At 34.6% G+C, this 16,542-nt stretch overlaps 1 protein-coding gene across 1 annotated transcript in view; it reads left to right on the top strand.

Moving 5' to 3' along the window:
• The first annotated feature begins 5,126 nt into the window (after window positions 1-5,126).
• Window positions 5,127-16,542, top strand: part of LOC107190848 (integrin alpha-PS2-like) — a 173,172-nt gene continuing 161,756 nt past the window's right edge. Inside the window, 1 exon segment of the mRNA XM_015579733.1 lies at window positions 5,127-5,302. Within this exon segment, the coding sequence (XP_015435219.1) occupies window positions 5,127-5,302 (176 nt within the window).

The raw sequence follows: 16,542 nt of genomic DNA, 5'->3' as shown, positions 1-16,542 counted from the left end.
TTACAGTGATATTTCGTTATATGTTCCATAATGTCAATAATATTGATTTCCTTGCAACATCCAAAATTATTACAAATGTCAATATAAGGAAATATCTTTTATGCGATGTTTGTGGTGTAATAAGAATCTGTGTTTCGATTACGTTTTTGATACGTATTACTCACTTATATGTAATAATATAGAATAAAAAGATACTATTAGTCCGATATTTGAAAATATGCATGCGTTCGTTATCACTGTTAAACTGTTGTAATAACAATGGAATAATAAAGTAATTTACTCAAATGTACATAATAATACATATACATATCCATAAAAACAATATTAAACGCAATAACTTTTTTGTACGCGAAGAAAAACTAATATAGGTCCGTCGGGATTCGAACCCATGACTCCTTTCTAATACGTCTACTTTACAGTGAACGGACGGAAGAGAATCCGTTCACGACCATGGTCCCTTCGATGATTTTCCGACGTACCGAACACTCATGATCTGACAACATTGTACTTTAGACTTGACAACACTGTAGAAGTTAGACTAGTTGAGCTCAAATGGATTTAATGTAGTTCACAAATTCACCGTTCTCATAACGTAGAGGGCAGCAGAAAATCCCTGACTTTTTACACTATCGGTATTTCAGAACATAACCTCGTCGGTGGTACCATCATGGCAGTGCTGACTGTTATTGTTTACAAAATATTACATTAAAAATTATGGATGCAGCCGATGTAGCTCTACTAATTGGTTTTGAATCCGGATTAGATTTCAATGTAATCAAAATGTTAGTTGATAACTTGAAACAACCAATAGATAATGATTTAGAAGTAATAATTCCAATAATTTATTTGAGGAACATTTTCGAAAGTCGCACATACGTTTTGAAGTAAGTATAAATATTTTAATTTCGTGATAGTTTTAAAATGGAAAAAATAAAATAAAATACATAATCTACATTATTGGATATTACATTATAAAATAAAAATAATATTTATTACATTATGGATATTAATAAATAAAATTGGATCCACTGGGTTCCGCCATTTTGAATCACAACACGTTGAGCAAAGATAGTGTATTTTATTTGCGCTACAAAACATGGTGATCGATCACTAAACATGTTGAGTAGTTGGAAAGTGAGCGGTAGCGTTCAGAGGCAAATCTAGTGAAATCACTCAACGGTTGCGCAACGGTTGTGTCTCCTGAACGCACCCGTTGTGTCTTCTGAACGCTGCCAGTGTTACTAGAGAGGAAATGAGCAGAAATAAGAGTGCTAACGCCCGGGGTTTCGATGTCCCAGGGTGTTTCACTCAATACATTATTTTGTTAACACGACATTAGCATCCTCTACCGAGATGTAGGTTTACTATATGACCAATGGCGGACGTTCCAAATTTGTATTAAATGCATCCCTTATTTATTAGTATAGTATTGTATATTTGGACAATAAAAATGTACAGTCGAATATTTATACATATAGAATATAATTTATTCACAATATTACAAATTATTTAACCGATTATATTTTTTTCTTTTTGCGCTAATAGACATCGCTTGTCTTATTAGCTTACATGTTCTCGCCTTACGCCGAATATACTTACCTATAATTATCTTATTTAAATAATTACAATAATTCTTAATAATGTATGTCAAAATATAATCTACTATATAATTAATCAAATCGTCCTTATGACTACAAATAAAACTAAATACTACATGTTTCTTAATATACATATACATATATAATAGCACCGACGAGGTATAGAATAGATCTATCATCACCGATGAGGTGTAGGATAGACCTATCATCTTATGTGATCGTGTAAAAAGTCAGGGATTTTCTGCTGCTCTCTACGTTATGAGAACGGTGAATTATAATGCAAAATAACAAATAATAGATTTTCATATATAATGAATATATTTGTCATTGTAAATTAAAAAATATATTGTTTGTTTAAATTTATGGAACAATGAATAGATATACGTGTTCGTAATGGCATATTAAAAGTAATTAGTTTTTTGTACGCGAATACAAATTTCGACAAATCCAACCCCGAACCTGTACAAGCTCGGTGAAATCGGAATGGAACACTTCGGAGTTTTATTTTTATTTTATTACTAATAATTCTATGATATATGTATGTATATTGCATATATTTGTAGCATCCTGAAAACGGGTCTTAATGAGCCATTCCACGTCGAAACGCACAGAACTGCGATATTAATGACCAATTTTTTTCAAATTTGCAGCATTTGTTGACAACCACAAGAAACTAAATTGTGTAAAATTTTAGTTTCTAATCTTGAACCGTTTCCGAGATAGGTATCTTAATGTTTTGAAAAATTGAACGAAATCATCCGATACGACATCTAAATAAAACTTATGTATTTCACTTAATTTGAGAGACACGTAGCTGAATATTAACATACGTTCATTATTTAATTACTCGCAATAAATAAAATTTCTTACAATAGGCAGTAAAACTATTCATATTCCCATATAAATTATAAATATGCAAACGTTAATAAAAGCGGTGTATATTCTCCCACATGTAGATTTGATAAACTATTTATGAAACTACATCTATTCTGAATTTATCTGATACAAATATCCAAATGTAAGGCAAGATATAAAAACAAATAAAACAATAACATGTAAAAAGTAACATTAGTAAAATGTCCATTAACGATACATTTACAGTACAATAGACATTTGTTTCCCGCACTGGTCGGGGCTGTAGAGGACCAGAAGTCCAGGAACCGTACAGGAATCGAACACCAGTTACCCGAGCGCTTTCCCCACCACTCGGTCGTTCAGTCGTGCGACACAGCTATATATAGGGTGGGCCGGATATGTGCACTTTACGGTTACCTTAATTATCTCCGTTATTTTTAGAGATATCAGAAAAGTTTATTCACAGAAATTGTTCAGTATAAAGAGGGCTATTACCTAGCAGTAACTAGTTTTTCGTAGGTGGAGTATCTTCTAAGTTTTCAAAGTTAATTATGTTATGTTTATTAATGATATTGAAATATTATGGAATAAACTACTCTTATTACATAAATCGATTCTTCCAAACATTCTGCCTAATAAAGTATTAAGGTATTATGTGAAAAAGGTAATAATTCGTGACATATTTTAGTGGCAAATGTCTAGCTTGGTTAGCATCTTTCACCCATTACGCGTGATCCCCGAGACAAGGAGCAATCAAATTGCCACCAATATTGATTGCACCAATAAAAACATTATTAAAACAATATTACATACATTGCGCTTTCCGTGATGAGATATGCGAGTTAAACGCGACACCGTATGTGTCCGGCCTGGGTGAGCTGGGCGACAGAGTAGGGTACGCGCACGTGCGCGAGAAATACGTGTGAGCAAGGGGCGTGGCTTCTGTTCAGATAACGGTGGCGCGGGAAACGAATGTCTACTGTAGATACACGCAATATAAATGGAATATATAATACTTCATTTGTGCTAATAATATTCAGAATTCGTGCTTTATCGGTAACGTCGGGTATTGACACTAAAATGGTAACAGGGCTACGTAGCCCTGCGAACGTGGGACAGGAAAAAGCATTGGATGATAGGTCTATTCTATACCTTGTCGGTGGTTTTATTTACGAAATAATCCAAGCTGCGCTGTACGTGCACTCAAATAACGGCTAAATTCGATTTAAATAATTATACATATTTTGCAATAGTGCATACAAACATTAATATTGCACTCAAAATAAATATATAAACATAAAAAATAAAGATAAGGAGTTTTGAAAATGCTTTTTTATAAAAATCAACTGATTGCGTAAATTGTTAAGAAAGCATTACAATGAAAGTTCGCAATTCGAGAGTTAACATAGATAGTGCATAATGTGTAAATACAGTCAGTATTTACTATAAATTAGCATTCTTTAATTAGCAATTAAACTTCCTTTTTTCGTTATTAAAGAAAGGAAAATGTAATTTTTAATAACAATATCAATATAGTTAACCTCAGTAATATCATATATAAGTTCCCCTTCTAAGAGTAACTAAACACCAAAAAGAAAACGTAATAGTAGTTAATAAAAGTATATAAATAAAAATACAAAAAATTACAATTATTCAAATCAAATTTCATTCAGTTGCTTATTGCAGATATTTGTGCAAATTTTAATTTCTACAAAACAATTTGCAAAAATAGAAAATAATTTTCTCGATTAATGTTTTTATCATAATACAATTAAAATGCATGCCATATTGAATTTCATTAAAGTGTTCGCTTCATGAAGTTCATATCAAGCATTCAATGACAATAGCCAACTAAACAACGTATATTTGTATACGTTCAAATTTGCATACAACAGTTCACAAAAAAAATCTACCTTCTAAATTAGAGGGTTCGAACGAAAGATGAAATGTTCATTAAATTTCGTTGATCCCGTACTCTATCATAGCTTCTATACCGTAAAATTGAATTCCCAGTACCCTAACAAGGACAAAAAACAAGGGTCAATCCGGGGGTTGGAAAACGCGTGACAGCCGTGGAACACATTGACACCCTTTCAGCATTCCTCACGGGGTAAGATGACATAGGTGGTCGGTACAGATAAACACCCAAGAAATCGTGCAAAAACCGGCGGAATGGTCGGACGGAGGCGAGTCGTATTGAAGTTGTGGGCACGCAAGCACAAGAGCCGGTGGCGGAGCGGAGCGCAACATCAGAACCGTGTGCAGTGGGTGGGAGTCGCAGCCCTCGTGAGTCAAGAGAGTGAAGAGTAACTGAAAGAACGGACTTCTACTCAGTCTATCCGCGACCGTCCGTCAAGCAGACGTCTCCGACTCTGTGCCCCCGTACACACGTACACTCGTGGTTCGGTGGTCCCGTCATATTTACGGTGGTGTCTTATTCGGCCTTTAGTGTCTCGAGGGCCTCGTGTAAAGCCACATGTCGTCCACGGTGCAACTGTTACCGGCATCCTGACCATCGATCGTCGACCATTCGAACGATAAATCGTGTGGCTTGGGTACCCCCTCGTGTCGTCTTCATTCCCCTATTCGCGATCGTGTACGACAGTTCGATCGAAACCCCTGCGTGTGAAAGTGACTGCACGTGCGGATCAGTGACAAGAGGTGCAAACGATAATGTGGTTCGCGAACGTTTTCGCAGGCCTTATCGGCCTGATCTTCGTTGGTTCGCCACCCTGGTGCTCGGACGCGTTTAACGTGGAGACGAAACATTATGCTGTTTACCGGAACGAGACCAGGTCCATGTTTGGGTTCGCGGTGTCGGTGTACCGGGACAGACACGGTCGAGGCTGGTGAGTACCTTTTTTTTTAAATAGTGGTTTAGCAATTTATTAGCATGTTGGTGACTGGAGGCTTATTAGATCGTTTTCTGGTGCTCCAATATTGGTCGGTAATAAGTTCGTTTGGGTCAAGCATTTCACAGTGTACTGAAATTATGGACAACAGCGAAACTCTTATTTAGACGAGGCATCATCGAGATTGAAATTGTTTGATTCGTTATATTAGGTATACCAGTAAATAATCCCATCGTTTTGTTTAATTGAGTATTTATTTTCTTGGAAAGCAAGAGCTATTGCCGTTTCAGCAATTTTTGCCCCTAGTTCTTCAACAGTCATTGTCACTTTTAAAAAAGAAACCGGCGGGAAAATGTTCGGAATTTAAACTGAATGACCACTTTTTAAAAAAGAAATACATAGTGGATTATTTCTTCGTACATCTAAAGGTTCGATAGTACTCTTCAAATCTTTGTTAAACTAAACGGTTTTATAGACTGTGAGAGGGTTTAACACAAACGTATGGAAAGTAGCCGATGACAGATATTTCTGCACGAAATTGCCAGGAAACAATATGTTGGGATAGTGAAAAGAAATTTTTTCTTTCCACGTGACAGTTGACCCTCTGATGCGGTCTTCAAGGGATATAGCAAGCTATTGTTTCTGATCAGTTTTAGGCTTTTTTTCACGTTTCAATTAGTAACTATTTTTCCTATTATTCCACATATTAATTGAAAAATAGTATTATATAGAATAGTATATACGAATAAAATTACTAAATGGAATAGAAGTTAGGGGCATATATTTACGCTGTGCACAGGTCAGCGACATAGCAGGAAGTGATATAACGCAGAGTTAAAAACAGTATCCTATTAAGCAGTGATCTATTGTGATAAATAAGGATTTTGTTTATAAAAGGTTTGGTGAGGGTGTGAGTCATTTGTGACTGGGGTATTAGTGTATCTATAGATATCCGGAGGAAAGTTGTTGTGTTTGTAGTTGATTTTAAGCTTTTAAGTGGTTCTTTTTGACGAGAAGATGAGTATTATGTTTATCTTTTGGATATTTAGGCGTGCAGTCAGTATATACCGTACCTTTAAATCGTAAGTGCAGAAGTAACTATATGAAACATTGTCTCATGATTTCACGAAAATTAATTTAAGAAAATCATTTAAAGTCGATCCACATTCGATCCTACATAAGTTTCTGCTTCTGAATTGTAATTACAATTCCTTCTCGTGTCACAGCTGATATTGAATGTTTTAAGAATTTTATTACGTTCATTCTAATAAATGTCTGATAAATTAATACTTTGCCGACGGAGGCTAATACTGATATTTTGGCCTGCAGCCATGAACGTTCTTCAAAAACCACTGCAAATTATGCTTTAAAGTCGTGAACTTTTGAGAAAATATAATTATAGAAGATATTTTTATATTCGTGTTTCATTAATTTTGTTAATTTACAAAAATTGAATTTTCATATTGTTAGTCGTATAGTTTTTCATTTGAGAGGTGAAAGTAAATTCACATCAATAATTTATAATTACACCAATATATTAATATTAGTATACGTTACTAATATGCAGAATGATCTTTAAATTGGAGAAATATATCGGTACCTATTATTATAAATCCTTTCTAAAAATTTTCCTCCGATTTTTAGTGATTTAACGTTCGTCATTTAGGACATTTTATTGTTGATATGAATGAGTATTATCACGAATTTTTGTAACTAGTAAGCATTGACCCACATAATTCCAGAAATCCGTGTATCGAACGATTCGATAAGTCTGACTCATCGTTATTCGAAGTCACTGGCTTCTTTGACTCATGCGTCTCCTTAAACGTTCCTTGAAAAATGTAGTTCCGCTAACGGAAGGAAGAACGAATCACTATGTAAATGTTATTTCCGTAGGTGTGTATTACGTGTTTTATTTATTGTAAAACTAGCGACCGATTAAGCTGAATTCTAGAACAGAAAATGACGCGCGATTATAGGTGTGTTCTCACAATGGGATTTGCAGTTAAGAAATTTCTATAAGAGATAAGAAATCAAAAATCTAATACACTGAATAAAAATTCGCAAAACCAATTAACAACAAAAATTTGGTGAATAATAAAAACAATTCTGTTTGAAATTTGGAGTGAAAACTTACGAAACTTACTGTTCATAGTAAGATATTTTTGAACGTGTTATGAATTTCATTTTTCATAAATTAATTTAAAAAAAAAAGCCATAACGGTGTTTCGTAAATGGTAAATCAAGATTCGCATTCTTTATATTACACTTTATCGATACGTAAACGATGGCAGTATGTTTCTGTGCAAATATAAAGTATTTTCGTCGAACAATTTTCTGACGAATAATTTTATAAAACGAGAAAGACGAGAATTGTAGCTCGAAAATTCTGAACCGGGACTTGGAAAGTTTATTGATACGTAAACGACAGTAGTACTCCTACGAGTTTAGGACGACCACGCTCTCCTTTTAAGTCCTCGTCCCAGAAACACGCAGCAAGTGTCTTCTACCGTTTCATCGCGTTGGTTGAGACTTCAATAATGAAATATCGACTTTCATTTTACCCACGACGACTGCGAAACGGTATAATTTCTTCTTTCGCAAACGCGCGCCGCTATTGAAACATTAGATCTGATCCTTGCAATCGCGTTCCCACTGGATTTAAAATTGAACCGCGGTGGATTTACAAACCCGATGGAAAAAGTGGCTTCGAGACCCTTCATTTTCTCTTGAAGTTGTTACTAACTTCAAAGTATTTTTAATTTTGTTTATCTAGATATATATATTATAGCAAAAATTAATGGTCTCAATTTTTACCACTGTTAACCCTTTCTCTGCTATTGGCGCCTATTGGCGTTTCAAAATTTCGTCAAAGTATGCTGTTGATACCTATAGGTGTTCAATCGATATCAATCGCCAACGAATGTCGGTGATGTGTTCTTAACAACAACTGATACTGGTGCAAGACCATACTATTGTAACTGTAGTCACTGTGTAGCTTGAAATTTTCTGCAATTGTTGTCACTGACGAAAAGTTTTCCTATTCGTAGCGTCGATCACAGTTAAGCCGGGAATCCACCTGGAAAGCTAAGCTAAGCTAAGCTGTAGGTATGTATGTATGCTGTAGAAGTGCTTCCGTATACATGCATTGATGCAAAGACTTTTAAACATAGCATAGCATAGCATAGCATACCATAGCTTAGCTTAACTTGTCGGTGGATCCCTGGCTTTAGATATCTGCCGTTTGCTGCATACGGTTTACGTTTGAATCTATTGCAAGGATAGGATTAAATAAGGTGATAGATAAGTGATTCACAAATACGTTTACATATGTATTCCTGAAATAACAATTAAGTGTACAAATTTTGATGTAATTCCTATTTATATATTCTTATTATCTATACGTTTATCGACCGTTTGTGATAAAGTTTTCCTAATTTTAAAATAAAATTCGAATTTTTTGTACGTAAGTTGATGATACAGAAATAATAGCCTTCCGCGAACAAACTTGGAAATTACTGTGTATCACTGAATAATTCAATCGATTGGAAATGTGTTCGAATATGCAATACTTCGATAAGACTGTTTAAGGTTAAAGTTAATCTTGAGGTTATTATTCAACAGTTCATTATACATTGCATACTTCGTTTAACCATATAACTCCAAGTATGACGTTTTCGTAACGTTTGATTTTAAAGGGTTAATTCAGAAAGTAGACTGTTTGAGGTGTTAATCTAAAGACGAACGTGACGATTTCGTAACATATCAAAAAAAGTAAACCTGACATTTCTAGATGTGTTTTAGAATTTATATGCTTATAAATATGGAAATAAAGAATAAAAAAGTTTTTCTTTTAAAATACAAATTCAAGCGTTATAGGGTTAATTATATGTTGAGATTTGATGTTATTATAAGCCATTGTGTGATTATTGAATTGAAAATAGTAATAAATTTTATCGGTCTCGCAAACGTCAAGCCTCGTAGGAGATCATGCGACGGAAGTACTTCTATTGTCCCCACTTAAGCTAGAATTTCTCCGGAATTCTTAATCGTAGATGTTCCAATCATTTCGTTCGTATTTTTGCTTTATGTATAATGTGGTAATTTTCGATCATTTTTATTTTAATTTTATGCGTTCTTTTACGATTTCTTTGAATACAGACAACCCTTGTACAGCACGGAATTCCCATAATGCGGTTGGAGAATTGGGGAAACCCCCGAATAACATGGTATTCCTGCAATACATATAGTTTCGACCTAATACGGTTAAAGAATTGTGTAGAATAGTATAATTTTTTTAGTTTTTGAAACCTAACCACGGTGTTATATAGGGGCTACTACAGAATTTATTTAAAATTGCTTTTGAAAAAACAATCGAAAAATGAAGATCTTATAATATTGAGTAAATCTAGATAATTACTTCTTTGTTTCATAGAACAATTATTTCTCAGTTTCTCTGTATTTCTTCTTGATTTCAACAAAAGTTCAGAGTAAATATAAGAAGAAAATATGCCAGAAGAACTATGCTTTAAGGAATAATAAATACTGAAAAACATACGCTTAACCGAAATTAGAGCAGTTGTACTCCGGGTCTTCAACCTGTTGTTCGCGTCTCTTTAAATCTTTTCACCTTCTACATTACATTTATAATCTTCAATATTTTTTTTCTGTGCCGATCAGCACCTCGATACCCTAATTCTAATTAGAGCACTCCAAAGGCTGCGGATGTTTATGCAAATACAGATCTTTTTGACCCAATTTACAAAACTTGGAATGTAACAGAAATTTCTTCACTCTATTAAGAACTCTGTTGAATTCTAAATAAAGTGAAGATCTTAACAACTTTTATATTATTATAAACAGTCATATAGGGTAACTGCATCTAATATCGTTTAGCATGTAATATCGTCATCAGTCTGATCTCGATGAAGAAAGTGTTAAAATCTGATGGTAATGAACGAAATTAGTGGTCAAGCATGTATAAAAAGACATACTATGGCTGTAACGTCATGTGAGCAACGTATAGCAAATGAGAAATATTTCAGTGAATTTTAATAGCGGAAAAAATTTATTGAACCGCGACAATTTTATGTCGCATTGGGTAAAGGCAAGTCTAAAAGTTCTACGAATGCATGAATATTTTCTGGGAGCATCTAATTAATGACATGCTTCAGCAAATTTAATCGGTTCAACGTTTTTGTTAACGGAAACAGTTTTTTTCCGTCTTGGCAAACGTGCACTCAATTTCGCCTACCTTTCAGTGTAGTATTTGATATATGTATCTATAATGGGAACACGGAATTGGCGAAGCTACAGAGCTGAAATTTCTGTGCCCAGCATATAAACGTAATTGTCTCAAAAAGTAATACGTAATAATGCAAATCTTTTGAAGTTATATTTCTTTCTTTTTGCAATACAGGCACCTTTTAAACATAATTCTATTAAAAGAAATTTGGCAAAAAGTCTCCAAAATATTTATACGGTTAAAAATAATAAACACACATGCATATATAATTTTAAAAGCTCATAAATGGATGAATTAATCAATATTTATCAGGTAGGTAACGTTATATACACTTTTCCGCAATCTTGACTTTTGATTGTCTTGTTTCTTGCCAATCGCCATTGAAAATCTTTCAATTTTAACAGTTTTAACCTGCCATACATGAAACACAAACAATTTCTTTTTTATCTGACGACTAATTAGATACAAAAATATCAAGTACTATATAAATATAATGGTATCATTTTACGGTAATACCATACAAACATCAACTACCTTATAATAATAAAATTATAAGAAAATATAAATTAAGAACGATTTGAATCAGTGGGTAGGCAATATTATATGCACTTTTGACGATCCTTATTTTTTCTTTTGAAAATCGTTACATTTTAACAGTTCTAACCTTCCGTACATGAAACATAATTTCTTTTTTATCTAACGACTAATTAGATACAAAAAATTATCAATTACCATATAAACATCATGAATAATACAATCATAATAAAATATAAATTGAGAACGATGTGAATGAGGACATGCGATAATAGATGCGCATACTCTACGCTATAAACGCACAAAATCCGCAGTCGAATCACAATCATAACTCCTATATCGACAAAATTAAATGTAATTCCCCACCAAAGCAATGCTCCATTTCCATCAGTTTCCCCCTCGACAGTAGTTCGCTTCAACGACAGGTCAAATAACAGGTGCCTCGACACGCTTAGAACCGTTCACCATTAATGTCCCCCCTCTCAAGGTCCAAGTGGGTTCTCTGGTTTCATCGCTCTCCCCGCGACCGCTCGACCGACGATAAACTTTCATCCGTGGGCGATAAGCGTGATCGAGGATCGTTTCTCCACTCCCGGGCCTCCGTGGAGAGCAGCCACCCCTTTTTTTCGCGAAGATCAGGCCAAGGGTTTGGCGCCGTCTACTATCACGAGGCCAGAAGGTGTTCCGTTCGTTCGTTTTCCCCTCGCGAACACCACAGTCTCGTGAGTCACGCGGGCCACGAATAAACGTTTTCTGCTCCAACTCCTCCGGCGACGACGGATATAAATAATATACGAACAGAACGAGGAAACGCTGGTAATGGCAACGGTTACGTCGGCTACAGGCCGCGGAAAAATTTTCTTGCGCGAAAGGTCGAGACCAGACGCCCGCGTCGAGTAATTTATTTGAGACAACTGAAGGCTGAGAGGCCGGGGCACGAGCGGCCTGACAGGGGCGCGATTCTTCCTTCTTCGATCTTCCGACGCAAAGATTGATCTGTGCTCTGGTTGAGACGGTGTTTGTCGCGTTGGGTGGCGAATTCGACAAGAATACACACTAGGGTTGTGCTTATTTGATTATTTCGATTTTTATAACAATGAACTTAATAATGCAGTACAGATTCTTCTCGATTATTGTCCAGGCGTCATCCCCACTACTGGGGAGAGTCTGTGGATCCTGCCAAGCGCATACTTTGTTGCCGAAATACAAAGACGAATTAAAGAGGACTCAAGCATTTCTCCCTATAGGATTATTGTCTCAGCGCGGACCCGAGTTCGGGACGATAATCGAGAGGAGTCTGTAGTACGGGGTACAATACACTGCAGTTTGAAGGAAAAAATAGGTTAAGGGGGGACAACACTATAACGGCCCGAAAAGTCAAGGTACCTTAAATAATTTATTGAAAGAGAACTGCTTAATGAATCTTTTTCAAATTTGTAGGGGCTTTTATTCAACATATAAGCTTTAGGAAAATATTTTTGTGTACTTCATTTGGAAAAATTTATAGGATTTAGAAGAACCCAAGGTTAGGGCTGCAAAAAGATGTTCGCTGACTGGTTGACAATTTCCCGGCCAAATGGTTTATCTGCAATCCAAAACGCAAAAGGTTTTAGAAACTAGATGCTCCTGGCTATGGCACGGCATAGAATTTTTTTGATAGAACGTTTCTTTCTATTTTTTCTTTCGCAAAAGAGAGCTAGTTTTGCGGTAAAATCTTAACTTTTGTATTCTGACAGCGCTGGCAGATGCTACACTCCACGCAAACAATTGTTACATCGTCAAAGAGGATCACACGTCTTGCATAATATTCAATAAACAATAAATTGAAACAAAAAAATTGTTTGTCTATAATTCAAGCGTGGCTTTTGATATTTCAAGATCGTTTACTTTCGTATTATCAATAGTTTTCTGAAAAAAAATTCGCAAATATCATTTGCTTTTAGAGCTGTTACACGAGAATCCTCCCTTAAGCATAGTTTTGAAAATGGGATATATGTCCCAATAGGTTGCATTGGTGATAGAAGAAATGATAACAAACTGGAAAATAAGTTGGTCCATTGAAATGTCTTACAAAGTGGTTGACAGAATAACGTAATTAATTATAATTTTATGAATGGTAAGGCGTAAAAAATTTAACCCTCCGTGACCCCCGTTATTTTTACTGCTTCCATCCTTTCTTAGGTTTTTGATGTTCGGACCTATTTCTTTTTATGTTATAGACATCCGAAAAATCTGAAAAATTCAGGGACACTTCCCATGGTATCTACTACATGATCGGATAGTTTTAAAGTTGAACGTTAAAAGGTTTTTTTTGACAACAATTCTTTTGTTTCGGAGATATTTGAATGCAAAAGACTAACCCAAAAAATCGCCCGTTTTTGATCCAATGATTTTGGAACTGAATTTTGTGCCAAATACATAATACCTTGCTGTGAGACATCAATTGCAACAAATTTTCAAGTTGAGCCGACAATTAATTTCTGAGGTATGGAAGTCACAATGCATTAACGCGTCGTCAAGTGTTTTCTACTTCTGTGTAAAATTTGTTTAAACTCCTTCATCAAAATCCTTTCCTTTTATTTTTTAAGAAAGTAATAAACAAAATTTATGCAGCAATGTGATATTTACCTTCCCATCGACGCAAGGTTCACTCTTTTTTCTTTTACATTTCGCTTTGAGAATTTTCAATGAATGATCATGAATTTTGCGTGCTTTATGGCTTTTATTGTAGTGGAAATCAGTTCTTTTGAAAAATTGGGTACACACTTTCTGGTAATGTGAATCTAGTATGGATGGGTAAATACTTATACGAACGGTTGTGTACACTGTCGTTCATGACAATCTCATCTGGCGTGTAGAATTTATACGCGAGGAATATTTACATTTTGGGGGCATCTGTTTAACAGACCTTGCCAGTCTCTGGTAAACGGTGTTTCAGGTGTTGAGGTACTTTCCCACAGGTTTATGGACGTAATAGCCCAATCAGGCGTAAATTTTGGCAGTTTTATAGCTCGACTGTCCTTTCACTGGTGTGTAGTGTGTACCCTAGTTAACGCTCCTAAAATGGTAAACAGAGAGATCATCCTGAGCTAAACCAATATTATTTCACCCTCATACAATTTTGTACACTAATAGGTACTACCATTAATAATTCAGTTTTACGCAATAATGTTATAGGATTTTATCTTTTGCAGATTAAAATCACTGTTTCGATAACTTTTTGGTTTAACAAATACGTACTGGTATTCAATTTCATGTTACTGTTGTGTAAAACAGGAGTGACCCAATATTTTACTAAAAATAATTACATCACTTTTGTTGATAATTTAAGAGAAGTAATTAAGTACGAACAATAGTAGCATATCAGGGATTTAAAAATATTTAATATGAATCTTGATATACGAAGTTTTATGAGAAATACTGTTAAATGTATAATCAATATGATCCGTCATTATAACATGGTATAAAATTAAATGTAATTGAATATGTTATTTTCAAAACTAAATGTCTTAGTAACATTTAACAATCTCCAATGAACAGAACTTTCCTATGTTGTTTAGGGTTAAAAATATTTCACTTTACATTTGGTGTAATAATCGATGTTCTCATTGACGTTGGGGTATTATATGTGTGCTCTATATTATACGTGCAATGTAATTCACGGTATTAAGATTATATAAAGTAGACCATTAAACATACTTAAAGTAAAGGAAAGATGACAAAAAGACAAAGGCAACATAAACTCTTTTTAAACCAACGTTTACATTAAATATACAGAAAACATTTGTAGTCACTATAAATTATTAAAATGTACATATAAAAGTTTGAATCAGTGGAGATTAAAAGATACGTATTTCAATGTCTTCAGCGTCCAAAAAATCGTGACTATAAGGGGATGACTGTTTTTTTCCCATTCGATATCTTTCTTCGCCGCCAGCTACTTACATCGTTTCTTCGTACACATTGTTTCGCTAAAGACAATGGACAGTCACGATAAAGAGGAAAGTAAAGAATAAAACGTGTTGGGAATATCCAAAGCCGCAGGAAGTCCGGATTACATCGTTCGTTACGAGAAACTTCGTAGGCGCTTATATTTAGGCCAGCCTGTAGAAGCTTTACGAGCGTTTGTCCTCGTTAATCTAACGCGAGGCAAGCGCACACACTCGATCGCCATCACGGCTTCATCGTTCCATTCTCGCATTAACCCTCGAAATAGAGTCTTACGGTGATATATTTAATCGAAAATCGTATCCACGGTTGAATCTCCGCCGTTTTATGCTCGAGCTTCTGTTGCGTGACAGGCTTTCGTAGTATCGTGTTTAAAAATGACTTCTATCTAATGATATAATATTCACCGACTGTCAGTTCCTTGTCTATCGTGTTTATATTGGCAGCGGAGTAGTTTTTCTTTCGTTGATATAGATTTTTCGGTTAACTTAAACTTAATTTTTCAGCTACCATTGCGTGCAAATACAGTGACTCATAGATCTGTTCACGTATATTACCGTTTAAAAGTTTGGAAGTATTCTTATTTTTTAATTAAACAAATCATTGTTTGTTAATTTGTTGAAGGTAACCGTTTGTGAACATTTTTATTCCATACTTTGACTAGTCTACAGACGAAAATCGCTTTTCTACTCACATTTTTTAAAAGTTCTTAATCTTGTCTTATCCTCCTTGTGTGCGTGTGTTCCACACAATCTGGAATATTTTGAAGCAAAATGGAAAAATTTGGGTAAACAATGTTTTAAGAAATTGATAAATAAAATGCCCAGAATTTGATTGGAAGTTAATTAAAATAAAGGTAGTAATTTTTGTGAGACAAAAATTTGATAAGAATAAGGTTTTTTGTTACTTTTTAGTTGGTGATAATATACCTACATATAAGCCTTTGTAATAGAAAATCTGTAACTTGACTTTTTCATAATAACGGTAGTGTATTTATGAACAGACAAGTAAGGATACAACTTTCTACGTCATTCTTATTTTTTTATCCTTATTACCGTCGCTTACGTCAGCCATCTGTGACAAATTTTTCTGAATTTTAAAACAAAATTTGCGGTTTGGTATGTAATTTGGTCAAAGAAATATGACAGCTTTCCGTGAAGGAACTCGTGAGTCACTATATATCGGGCCCCAACATTTTTTTGTACTACATTTTAAGAAACATGTATGATCACATTATCATAGAAAAATGTATTAGAGTCATAGAGTGATCTATTAATTCCACAATTAGAGTAATCCACCAATTTCAAATTTATGTGATAAGAATGCCATGGCTCGATTAATGTCAATACTCACATTTTTTATAAAATTGATATCTTGTTTAATCTATCCTTATGAAATGTCACAATTCCTACAGCAGTGTAATATATTGAACACAACAAAAAATCACATTGTAATAATTAAAGACACATCGGTTGACAGATCAGTACAACCCAAGATAAAGTGAAGTGAT

Source organism: Dufourea novaeangliae, unplaced genomic scaffold (genome assembly GCF_001272555.1).
Source record: "Dufourea novaeangliae isolate 0120121106 unplaced genomic scaffold, ASM127255v1 scaffold205, whole genome shotgun sequence".
NCBI classification, from domain to species: domain Eukaryota; kingdom Metazoa; phylum Arthropoda; class Insecta; order Hymenoptera; family Halictidae; genus Dufourea; species Dufourea novaeangliae.
The sequence above is the reverse complement of the archived record's forward strand: the minus strand, read 5'-3'. Positions and strand labels throughout refer to the sequence as shown.